The sequence below is a fragment of the Macrobrachium nipponense genome, chromosome 1 (genome assembly GCF_015104395.2).
Source record: "Macrobrachium nipponense isolate FS-2020 chromosome 1, ASM1510439v2, whole genome shotgun sequence".
Lineage (NCBI taxonomy): Eukaryota > Metazoa > Arthropoda > Malacostraca > Decapoda > Palaemonidae > Macrobrachium > Macrobrachium nipponense.
Genome location: NC_087200.1, coordinates 182,617,719 through 182,630,047, shown reverse-complemented (window position 1 = coordinate 182,630,047; position 12,329 = coordinate 182,617,719). Strand labels below are relative to the sequence as shown.

Here is a 12,329-nt window from a genome sequence, read left to right as displayed (position 1 = left end):
TCTTCTCAGGCCATAATTTATTATTCAGTTTCGCTGATTGTATGTTGGTAATTACTTGTAATTCACCTGATTTTTGCTCTTTGTGTCTGTTTGTTTACTTGGTGGCTTGAATGAGAATTGTAAGTGTCTTACTTGTCGGCAAATCTGAGTGCTGATTGTCCACCTGTGTTGACTGCTTGGAAGAGTTTTGTCTGTCTTTCTGGTTATGTAAATGTACATACTTATTTTCTTTCTTAATCACTGTTAGAAATAATTTGTGGTTTCTTAGTTTTAGCTTTCTTCTACTGAGGTGGCTATTTCTCTGTCTGTCCTCACTTTTTCTGTCAGCCCTCAGATCTTGAATTAAAAATCACTGAGGCTAGAGTGCTGCAAATTATTATGTTGATCAGCCACCCTCCAATCATCAAACATACCAAATTGCAGCCCTCTAGCCTTAATACTTTATCCAAGGTTAAAGTTAGCCATGATCGTGCATCTGGCACCATTATAGGTAACAACAACACAGACCACACTGGGCTATGGCTGAGAGTTTCATGGGCCATGGCTGAGTTTTACACAGTATCATATGCTGTACAGGAAACTTGATTACGCCAAAGAAACTTCGGCACATTTCTTTACTTGTTTTTTGCTCATGAATGCTTTGTAAGCTTGATTAAGTTTTCCTGCTTTTTATTCTAGAATAGTATGTAGTACATTTAGTAGAAAACTTAAATAGATTCTAATTACAAGTAGTATTGATTTGCTAGTGCTATAATTGGAAATAACCCCAAAAATAAGTTTAATTTTAATATTTTGCCATGTTAAGATAGAATTGCATTATCTTTAATTATTATTATTTATTACTCATTTAACTGCAGTCTTTTTTTCTCAGCACTTAATTAACCAATTTACTGTTAATATTTGGTCTTTGTACTTTGGCTATACTTTGATATTTAATTCTGGAATTGGCAAATGTTAGGGAGACCCTGGCAGGCGGTGCAATTCTACATATTTATAAATACCATTGGAAAAGACCTCATTTCCTTTATGGCATAAGCACAGGTTGGTATTAATATCCAAGATTACATTGCTAGATGGTAACAACAGTCTAAGGCTTGTTAGGAAGGGAATTGCTTCCTGTACACTAGAGAGCTCATCAGTGCTATCTGAAGTTATAAATGCCCATACCAATGGCAAACCTTCTAGCTTCAGAAAGATTACTAGCATATTGATTTCTCACCTTGTTTAGACGACAGAACATTGTCTTCATGAATTCCATGACAGCCTTCCTGAAGATGTCTTCAAAGCCAGAACTTCATAGCCCTCCACATCATTGTGAGAGGTCTTCATTCCCTGATGGGCTGTGAAGTGTTGAAAAGTGCTGAGGTTCTGTTTCTCCTGTGGTATACTGCTTGTCCCATGATGACCCTTTTGTGAGTGCAGACACGCTTCACTGGATGCCCCTCCCGCCAAAGATAGACCTTTCCGCTATTAAGATTCTTTGTCTTGCAATGTTGTCACACCTCGCATGCATTACACTTTCATGTTACAGATTTCTTCTATATTTTCCTGATCATCCCCTGCTGCTTGCAATCTTCATACCTTCCATTTAACGTTTTGCATCACATTGCTCCACCAGTCTTATTCAGAATTATATAAAGAAATACAGAAGTCTGTGGTTCCAATTCGTTTTCTAACTGTCTGTCGGACCCTGGCTACTGGAAGAGGGCAGAAGACGATCCTTTAAAGCATTCTTTCTCTCATCATCATGAACATTCAAGCCAAGCTACATAGCTCACTTCAAGCTCTGCTCCTTTGGTAGCTTTAAATCTAAGCAGAAGGTTTCTGCACAACACAATACATTATTTTTGAAAGGATATCAAGCAGGTATAATGTGATCCCTAAAATAAGTATCGGAACAGCACAAAATCACAAGACATGACTGCAAGTGTTTAACAAAAGTGGCACACCATATCAACAAGTCTCATAGCAGAAAGTTGTGTGACCCAGTATCTGTTACTCTAGAGATTTCAGTTTACCTAGTACCCCACTTGTCGAGGTGTACATTATTGCCTAAACCTCTCTACTAGCCTGCTCCCCTCTTCCCATATATCAGCTAGCCCATGCACCACCATTCACATTGCTCTACTGGTCCAGGATACATAACTCGCTCCCACCTTAAAAGTGCCTCACCTAGCCCATGCTTTGCATGTCAGCCAGCTTATGCTTTGTACTTTACCACCCCTCAGAAATTAACTTTATCCCCAAAAATTATGGCAATAGACCCCTTCTCAGGTTAGTAGTTAGGTACCTTCTATTTGCAATAAATAAATCAACCACGTAAGGGCTTCTCTCCAGGTGTTACATGGTAAGTCTTCTGGATGAAACCACATATGACCTTTGAGGGTTTTTCATCATAAAGAAACTACATTCTTCAGCCATAGGTGTTTATTCAAAACAAAGTCATTTTGTTTCTAAAGGCACTGCATGTGGCATTGGTAGAAAGGAGGTGGCAGTTTCATGTCTGTTTGGGAAGACTTAAGGACTATTGCTGATGTCAATCAGGAAATTGTATTTCAACACAAAAATAATCTTTAATGATAGTTGCCTTGAGGATTGCAGGATTCAATGCAAGCTTAAAGGCTTTAATGGGAGACACCTCCCCTCTTCCCACTGTAAGTTATGAGAAGTTATAGGAATCATTTGGCTTTCTCAAAGTGTAACTCAGTCCTGGGTATCTTTAACATCTAGGGGGTGGAATAACAACATGGAGGATGCTTAAAGACCATATGAAGGGTGGGCTTTGGCTCTTCTTTGGATAAAAGCAGAAGTGACTTCTACCTGCAGTCATGCCCATGTTGGGGGCTTGATGAGAGTGCACAGGATCAGATCCAAGCGCTACCTAATACGGGCTCTTGCTTAACTCTAAAGGATGTCTTCCTATTGGCCACTTTCACTGGAGTTAGAAGTATCCATCATCACCTTGGTAACAAGTTAAGCATTTTTTGCTTGACATGCTCAAATGAGCTGAAATAAAGGAACCATAACCATGGTTACATACATAGCTTGTGTGCTTTACATGCTCAGATATGCAAGTCTCCAAACATCTGACTCAATGCAATACCACTTTTAAACTTGCAGTAACCAAGTTTTTGGTAAAATGTATATTGACTTGCATCTATCATTACTGGTAATTGCTGGGAAAATGAAAACCAAAAGTTCTGCTTTGTCTAGATGTATATTTAGCTGTAATTAAAAAATACTGCTTTATGTTACAGGTTACTAATTATTTTATTAATAGTGAATTTGAAATTTGTGATGAATTATTTTTGAGTAGACTTGTACAGTGATGTTCAAATCTGATGCGACATGATTCTTTTTGTATCGTCCAGTCCAGATTCTCGGACTCAATGTGACGTTGCCAAGTAGTGTCAAACTTTTTTTTTTATTTCTAATATCATACATGGCAAAAAGTTTGCGAATTCATAGCTAGCACTATTTTCCTTATGGTAATTAATATAAATATGATCCCTTTTATGCGCTGGTGTAATTCATAATCTGTGAGATTTGAACTAATCTTTTTTTTTCATGTTGCTTAGTTCAAAGTATGGTGTGATAAGATTAGCAATGACAGCGCACTTAACATGCTCCTTAGGGTGGTCAACTTAACTACCTCTGCAGCATTATAACAGTAGATCTAAGAAACTGTTAATATAGAGATGTGAATACTAAATGTAAAGTAAAGAAATCTAACACTTAGGCCTAGGAACAAAACCTTGGCTTTGAAAAAAGAATAATTGCATAGGCAAATATTTACTAGTAAGCCATAATTTTCTAAGCGATCAAGAAATATAAATAATTTTATTTGTATGAAAATCTAAATATTCCTCTAACAAATATACGTATAGTAAATGTTTTCAAGATAATTTTATTGCCACTACTCATTGTAGACCTACATATGTTACACAAGGTGTTTCTTGTTGCACCACCACTCTAGTGCTTGTGTTACACACGTTGATATCAGTGGGCGCACTCTACTTCTGAATAATAGTTCTCGCATTGAAATAAGGTAAATATGGAGCACATTAGATTGCCAGTTAGTGAATTTTGAACAAAATCCCATCCAATCATGTAGCATCAATTCTGAGCATAGCTGCACTTTATTCATAAACCACAGAAGTTCATTTCAAGGAGCTGTGCTAAAACTCAACCCAAAGACCTTTCACATGTAAAATTTTGTGAAAACCAAAATATCCTGCCCCCTAAAAAAATTGATAAAAGGGTCAACAATTAAACAATGCTTACATTTAAATAAAGTATTTATTTAACATTTTTAAAAGCAAAATGTACAGCTTAGTTACAAGATTCCTATTGGGTGTCCATACATAAAATGCTGCCCTTAGTTGTCACAGACCCCAGCCTAACACTTAAGAGAGCCACATTCACTCTCTCAGCATCTAGACAATGCCCCTTCAAAAAGCCCCGCTTCAATTTCCACAAAGCTCGATTGGTAACCTGACAAAAAATCTGTCATAGAATATATATATCTTTTTTTTTTTAATTTCATAAAACATTTAAAGGAAAATATTGCTGCTTTAAAAAAAAAACTTCTTTCAATAATAGGAATCTCCTAAATGTGTTGGCCAATAAAAACAAATGAAATCAAAATATCACCCATACCAAAAATATCTTATTTGTGAAAACTCAGGGCTGAAACTTACAATTCGTAAATGATACACGATGACTATTTTCTTCAACAGCAATGGCCAGATTAACATCAAAGATGATAAAAATTAGCTATCTTTAAACCTACAGAACATTGTAGAAAAAAAATTAACTAAAGCATTATACCATTAAAGAAGTGAAAAAAAATATATATAAAATTATTTCCTATACATATATATAGGAAAAAGATGAATAATATACAAGACAGACATGGATGAAACATTATAAAAAATACAAGAACTAGATTTATAGTAGTTGAAATGACGGTTCATTCTGGATACTACAATAAATATAAACAAAAATGAAAAAAAAAGCCTCTACAGCAGGATACAAACTTACCAAAAATGACTCCACTTTGCGCTTAAGCCAGATCCAAGCCAACGTAATTTATACAACACCTTGTTCAAGATATATTAATGACATTTCACAAATAAAGAGCTCACAAAGAGCTAGTTCGTCGCATCTTGAATACGTTACAGCAACATCGGCTTCTCACCAAGCGCATTTATCACAACATAAAGACTATAATTTCTTTTCTTCACTAAAAATAAAACTTCGATAACACGAATTGTTTCATATAACAATTTAAGCACACTTTTTATTTTATCACTTTGTACTTAGAGAAAATCAGGCTAAAACCTGAGTCCATAAAAGTTTAAACAAATCTTTATACATTCACATACGTATAAATTTACATGCATATACATTAATATACATAAACATTATATCCATATATACTGAACAGTATATACTTTGCAATACATGCATAGTAAAATATAGGCAACAAAGTTGTGTCAAAACATATGGCAGGACAAAAACTCAAAAAATTACGAGGACAGCTGAGAACTTTTGAGAATCATTCTCAAGAATGTGTATTTCCAAAAGTACAAAGGAAAAAGGAAAATAAAACTATCAATTACTATTACAACTACTACTTTCCAGTTGCTCATTCTTGATCACTCACATGACAAAGATAAAACACTAAATTCTGTAACAGTTTGTCACACTCCAGTTTGATGATTGCTGGCTAACTCTTATGAAACATGGTCAAGAATTTGTATTGTATAAAAATAACTACCAACAAAAACTGGCCATTTCCCTTCAAACTTATGCTCGTGTTTAAAATGACATGTTATTACATTCCAATATTATTTTGGGAGTTTAATAGACAGATTTTCAAGTGCCATATAAAATAGCTATCTCAGTAAATCAAAATATCCTTCCCTGAAACTACAGCAAACAGCAGTTAAAAAACCATATGTTTATAAAAGCATATATCAAGACTAATTCCCCTTAAAAACTAACCCCCATCCAAATCAATATTTCTAACAAATATCTCACCTTCTTTTACTCATAAAAATGTTGCTATCTTCATAGTTGTAATAATTATCCCTTCCATATAACACTATTTCATAAATTACTTCCAACATATTGCAACAAAACAATCCAATCTACATTGTTAAAAATAATCAACAATTCAGTTCTACATAGCCTTCCTGCAACTTGCAACCAAATTATACAGCACAAGATATATTCTGTCCTGGTCTATGTTTTGGTCACACCATTGTAAAGTTATAATTTAACAAATTTTTTTGAGATACACATGTATATGTATACTTATGAACAGTATATAATGTATAAATGTATGTGTATGTATGCATATGTATGTATAGTATATAACTAATGCATATGTATGTGTATATGTACAATGTGTACAGCATACATACATACCTGATATGCATACATACATTTTGGTGTAAAAAGAGGCCACAAGATGTATTAGAACAATCTGGTCTTAAAAAATGAGAAGGAAGAAAATTTTTTTACTAAAATCAGTGAAGACAGTGGGGGTGCAGAAATAAAATACTTATGAAAGTTGGCAAGAAACACTTTACCATGTTGTTGAGCTTTCTTTAATATGAAAGAAATAAAATTATCCCAACTCAACGTCAATACTGGTAAGATATACCTTGAAAAGAACAGTTTTTAGTAATCAGTATGCATTGTGGACGGCTACTTGAAAAGTTTCAACGTAAAACTGTCAGGTCTGCATGGAGTTAACAAAAGTCACTTCCCACAGATGGAAGCAAGGTCATGCTTTGATAAATAGTGACAAACTAATATTAGTTAATAACCAGAGAGACATTAAAGATGTTCCTTGGCTGTCAAGTCACAAAAATATGCAATCATGATGGCATGCTAAAGCTAAAAAATTCTTTAAAATGTTACCTAGTTTCTAAACCAAACACTACATACTGCACAAATATATATAATCTCAAAATAGATAAACACTATGAAAATCCTCAACATTTTAGCCAATAAACCCACTCCATTAATAAGGATAGAAATAGCTCCAAAATTTATGAGCCTTTTGTCTTTCAACTGAAATTGAGATTTATCAGAAGCCTGCCTCTTCTACAAAGGAAATAGGTCACATCTAGTTTTACCCAAAAGGACAAATGAATAACCTGGAAAAACCAGGTACTCTGATGAAATGACAATGACTGCAAAAGGGAAACTGCATCAAACTTTCCTTGTTAATTCATCATTTTAGATGACTGGCTTTTCCCGTTTTACAGATTCCTCTAAGTTCATCATCAAAATGTTTACCCGAACTTTCTCTAATACCCCATCTTTGTAGTATATAAACATTCTGTCCTTGCAGCAGAGTACAGTAAATTGTTCTGCAAGACAAGTGAAAACTACTTTAAAGCAAAATATCTTTTAAATATAAAAGTTACAATGCTATAATGGAACTCCATCCATATCTGGTTTTGACTTAACCAACTTTTAAGATAACCTTCCCTAAGCTTCCTCAAATTTTTTTAAATACACAAATTTTCTTTTGAGATTATTTTAACTTCTTGTTAAGGTATATCCTAGCCTCCATAATAATAAAAAAAAATCTTCTGTAGACTAGCCAACTCAACAACTGATAAACTTGTATCTTCCACCTTTCTTGTTATACACACATACACATTCACATGCATAGCTATAGATAGAAGTCACAGCATATTGTTCAAGTGCTGTTCTTTCTTCCCCACTGGTACATAATTTCTTTTTGCAACTGACTACTGATGTCCAAATTACTGCAACTGGATAATCACTTTAGATTTCTTTACAAACACCATAAATAATTATCTAAAATATAACTCTACAACAGGCCAAAAAAATATGTTTCATCAAGAGAAAAAAAAGAAAGTTACAAATTTATAACACCACATGTGTCGCTTGATTCGATCACACATCCTTACACTATCAAAATATTGCCGAACCTTGCATAAAGTCACTCGAACATATCTTGGGATTTACTTTTGCACCTGAAATTATTTTTCTTCATTTCCCTTCAGGATTAAGCACCATAATTTAAATACTGAAACTCGAATGACAGGGACTACCGACGCATGGTGCCATTGAGCTGCAGTGGTGACATGTACGAGTATGGCGGGTACATAGTGTTTTGAGGCTGGGAGCGAGGGTCCTGATACTGGCCAGCAGCTTGCGGATGCATGTTCATCATTTGCATGGGCAGCTGCTGATTCATAAATGGGGCATTTGTCAGGTACGATGTGTTAAGAGCAGACATAGCTCCAGGCTGGCCCGGCATACGGTAACCATTGACTTGGTACCCCAACATGGTTGGCGGCATCATGTTAGAGGACATTTGTGCTGCAGCTGCAGCTTGATGAGATTTGTATTTATACGACAATGGTACCTGTGACTGCAAATTAGAAATGGGTGGCGTCATGTTCCGCTGGGCAGCAACAGCTGCAGCAGCTGTGGGAGGCGGAGTAACGGTGTGAGACGGAGGAGGAGTGACGGTATGCGAAGGGGGTGGTGTGACACCACCACAAGATGGGGGAGGGGCTATATCCATAATTCCATTGGTTAGTTGTTGTAAACGTGCTATACTACATGAGGATGCACTTCCTTGCACTCCAGTTACATGATGTTGGCCACCCCCGATTGGAGTAGGTGTAGGAGATGGCCCTGGAGGACTGGAGTTCAAGAAGTAGTTGCCAGCTGTGGGACCACATGCATTGGAAGAGCCACTTGCATGGCCAGCTCGTTGTGATGATGAGGTAGAAGAAGAGGAGGCAGATGAAGAGTTCTGGCTGGATCCTTGCTGAGTACCACCCATCCTTGACTGGATAACAGAGGTCATATATGAAGAAGAATGCGCAGGAGTGTGAGCCTGGGCATAGGTGTTAACAGACGGTTGAGTCAAATATGCCTGACTAATCATTGTCCCATGATGTCCAAGCATCTGTTGATGAGGGCCCATCATGTAATTAGGATGACTAAAATTTTGCATTTGTGGATGGGTGTGAGTAACATGAGGAGTACGAGGAGGATGAGGAGTATGAGCAGCGTGATGATGAGACATAGGATGATGCTGTCCTAAGCCAGATGGTGGATGTGGAGTAGATGCCATCATCCGTTGTGTCATCATATGCGCTTGACTTGAAGCATGCATAGCAGCAACGGACTGTGGAGATAACTGTGTCCCAAGATTGGATGGAGGCCTTGAGCCAGTGACAGAACTTTGTGTCTGTGGTTGTGCTGGAGGTTTAGGCTGAATGTGGCGTTGTTTTGATGGCTGATGTTTTGTGGTCTGATGATGAGTCTGAGTCTGTGGAGCAGTTACAACTCCTAGTGTTTGAATAGGTGCCTGAGTAACAATGGTCTGTGATGCAGTCTGATGCTGCGGCTGGGAAATAGGTTGTGGCAAAATTGGGGTTGGTGTTGGAGTAGTTCTGGTTATGTGTGGTGGAGTTGGAGTAGTAGGTTGTGTGTGCGTAGGAGTTGAAGGCTGTACATGAGTCGGAGTAGTTGGCTGAACATGCGTTGGAGTTGTTGGTTGTACATGGGTAGGGGTTGGTGGCTGAACCTGCTGATTTATTTGTGCACAATCATTATAACTTTGGGGAGTAGAAGCTTGTTGAGGTGCTTCTACAGAATGTGCCATTTCATTACTGGAAATTGAAGTTGGAGATTCAATGCCTAGCTGAGACACATCAAACTCTCCTTGAGAGTAACCATGCATTGAATGTACAGAATTTGTTGTGGAATCAGGAGTGAATACACCCATGCTTCCCACCTCTTGCTGATGAGGTGGAGTTGGCGTGGGAGCCTGGCGAGTTATCACAGACGTAGTGTTAGTTGAACCACAGGAGGAAGGTGGTGTATTCCCCGCCGAAGAATTCACCACTTTCGGACCATCTCCAACATCAAGAGTGAGATCATGAGTATGTGCAGCCTCTTGACCTGTTGGATGATTATCTACCTTTGGTGCATCAACAGGTTCATATGCTTGTTCCATCTGAGATGCCAAGTTCTCTTCTTGATGGCCAGCTGCACTTAACGTATCAGGTACTGCAGGAACAGTTGCCTGAACTTGGTCAGAATTCTGAACTGCACCTTCTTTATCTGGTAAACAGTCCTCTGATTGATGTGTAATCTTTTCCTGTTGCTGTTGTTGCTGATGATTTTGAAGGTCTTCTATTATTGGATCACAATGTTTATCACTTGACTGTCCCTCTTGACTTTGGTGACTAGAAATGGAGGCGAGTGCAGGAGTGTCTGAAATAGATGCAGATGCTCCAACAGATGGTAAATGGCACATACTCTCATCATCAGCTTCTAAACCCATTGCTCGTGAAGGAGATGATGCAGGCACCTCTCCTACAGGTACCTCTGGAATGGGAGTTGCTGGAGAACGAATCGATGCAGGAGACCCTATAGATGACGGTGAGACAGGTGTTGTTGGAGAAGTTGGTGATGTAGGGCTTAAAGGTGCTGGGGCACAAGGAGGTTCTAGATGAGAAGGAACAGGAGAAGGGACTGGTGAAGGTGAAGTAGGTGATGGTGGTGCTGGAGCAGGTGGTGGTGAACTGGGAATGGGAGAATGAGGAGGAGATGACGAAGCTACAGATCTTGCCTGATCTGGGCTCTGGGGCGCAATCTCACTGTCCGGTCTTAAAGGAGAACTTGGAAGGATGGTTGGTGAAACAGAACGATGAACAGGTGATGAAAGAGGTGATGCTGGCAAAGGAGTTGTTGGCAAAGTGGTAGAAAGTGGAGTGATTGGAAGAGGAGATGATGGAATTGGGGAGGTGGGTAGAGGAGAAGAAGGAAGTGGAGATGTTGGAAGGGAAGAAGATGGAATGGGTGGTACTGGCGGACTGGGAACTTTTGGTTCATCTAATACAACTGATGGTCGTGAATCGTCAACAATATTAGGTTCCCGCTCCTCTGTCCCTCCCCAGATACTTTCAACTGCTTTTGTGACCTCTTCTTGATAAGCCTCATCAACTCTGCCATCACCAGCTTTACATTCTGGCACTTCAGGTACTTCCACTTGAGGAGAATTAGTGTTAAAAGTTTCAGATTCCAAACAATTTGCATTACTAGTGATAGGCTCACAACCCCCATTCATTATACTTGCCACAGCTTTGTCTGCCTCACTTAATTCCTCTTGAACATCCCCACTGCTTTCTTTCTCAACACAAACATCTTTGGCAGGGTCATGGTTTTCCTTTTCCACTTCCATCTCATCTTCATTTCCCTCCCCTCCTTTTTCATTTAGTTCAATATCTTTGCCTTCTGAATCATTAACACCATTACAATCCTTAGTCAACTCAACCTCACCACCAGAGTTAGTAACCCCACCCCTTACTGGTTCATCATGTTTGTCTTCTTCAGGTTCAGGAGTTTTTCTATCCACAACATTTTGTATGGTACAAGCCTTTTCTAAGGCTTCGATTTTCTGATCTTCCTCCTCTACTTCTTCTTCAATTAAATGGTTCTCTTCAGGTTCACAACCAATGACATTAGCTTCTTGCATTGTCTTGTTTTCAATTATTTGCTCTTGAGGATCCTGGCAAACAGGCTCTTCAAGCTCTGCAGCATCCGTTGAAGGAGGTTTTTCTCTTCCAGCATCATTCTGAAAAAATATTTATTCTCAGTTAAAATTCTGGGGTGCAGAATTAACTAAAAGGATATTAATGCAGTTATGACTGGCCAGGAAGTAATTTTAAAAATATGATTGAGAAATAGCTTATACAACATTTACTAATTCAATATCACCTCTATTTTCAACATATTAATTTTTAAACAATTTTTAAACAATTTTCTGAAGATGCAACAGCATTGCATTTGCTTACATTTGCTCTAAGTTTATACCATAGTAGGGTTAAGCAATAAAATATAGTATTTTTAAATCATTACCATGAAATGTTTCAACTACATGTAACCATACACAACTTCACTGCAAGGAGATAAAATATTCCTAATCAAACGTACAAAATTAATTCGGTTACTTTCAAAGATACTTAAAAAACATACAAAGTGAACCTGCAGGTTTCATGTACAGCAATCAAGTTTATACTACTTTTATTTTACTTATTTTACAACACTTCCACAGGTGAGTAACGACACTAGAAGAGAATTTTGTTTTATTCACTTTTAAGCAATTGATGGTAGCAAGCAATGACTTAGTCATCTGCAGAATACCACATCACTCATACAAATTAAAAGTTTATTGTGCTCTCATTCATTACTGATCTCCATATTCTTTGGATTTTTCAGTAAAAAAAAAAAAAAGCTAATATGCATCACAATAA

The 12,329-nt window shown here is 37.5% G+C and overlaps 1 protein-coding gene across 6 annotated transcripts in view; it reads right to left on the bottom strand.

Annotated features, from left to right (window-relative positions):
* Positions 1 to 4,280: 4,280 nt before the first annotated feature.
* The window catches only part of LOC135219895 (histone acetyltransferase KAT6A-like), a 326,469-nt gene continuing 318,420 nt past the window's right edge, over positions 4,281 to 12,329 (bottom strand). For all 6 annotated transcript variants that reach the window (XM_064257053.1, XM_064257055.1, XM_064257056.1 and 3 more), the window contains one exon: positions 4,281 to 11,650. In XM_064257053.1, coding sequence (XP_064113123.1) covers positions 8,099 to 11,650 — 3,552 coding nt within the window. In that variant the 3' untranslated portion in view covers positions 4,281 to 8,098. The remainder of the gene's footprint in view (positions 11,651 to 12,329) is intronic.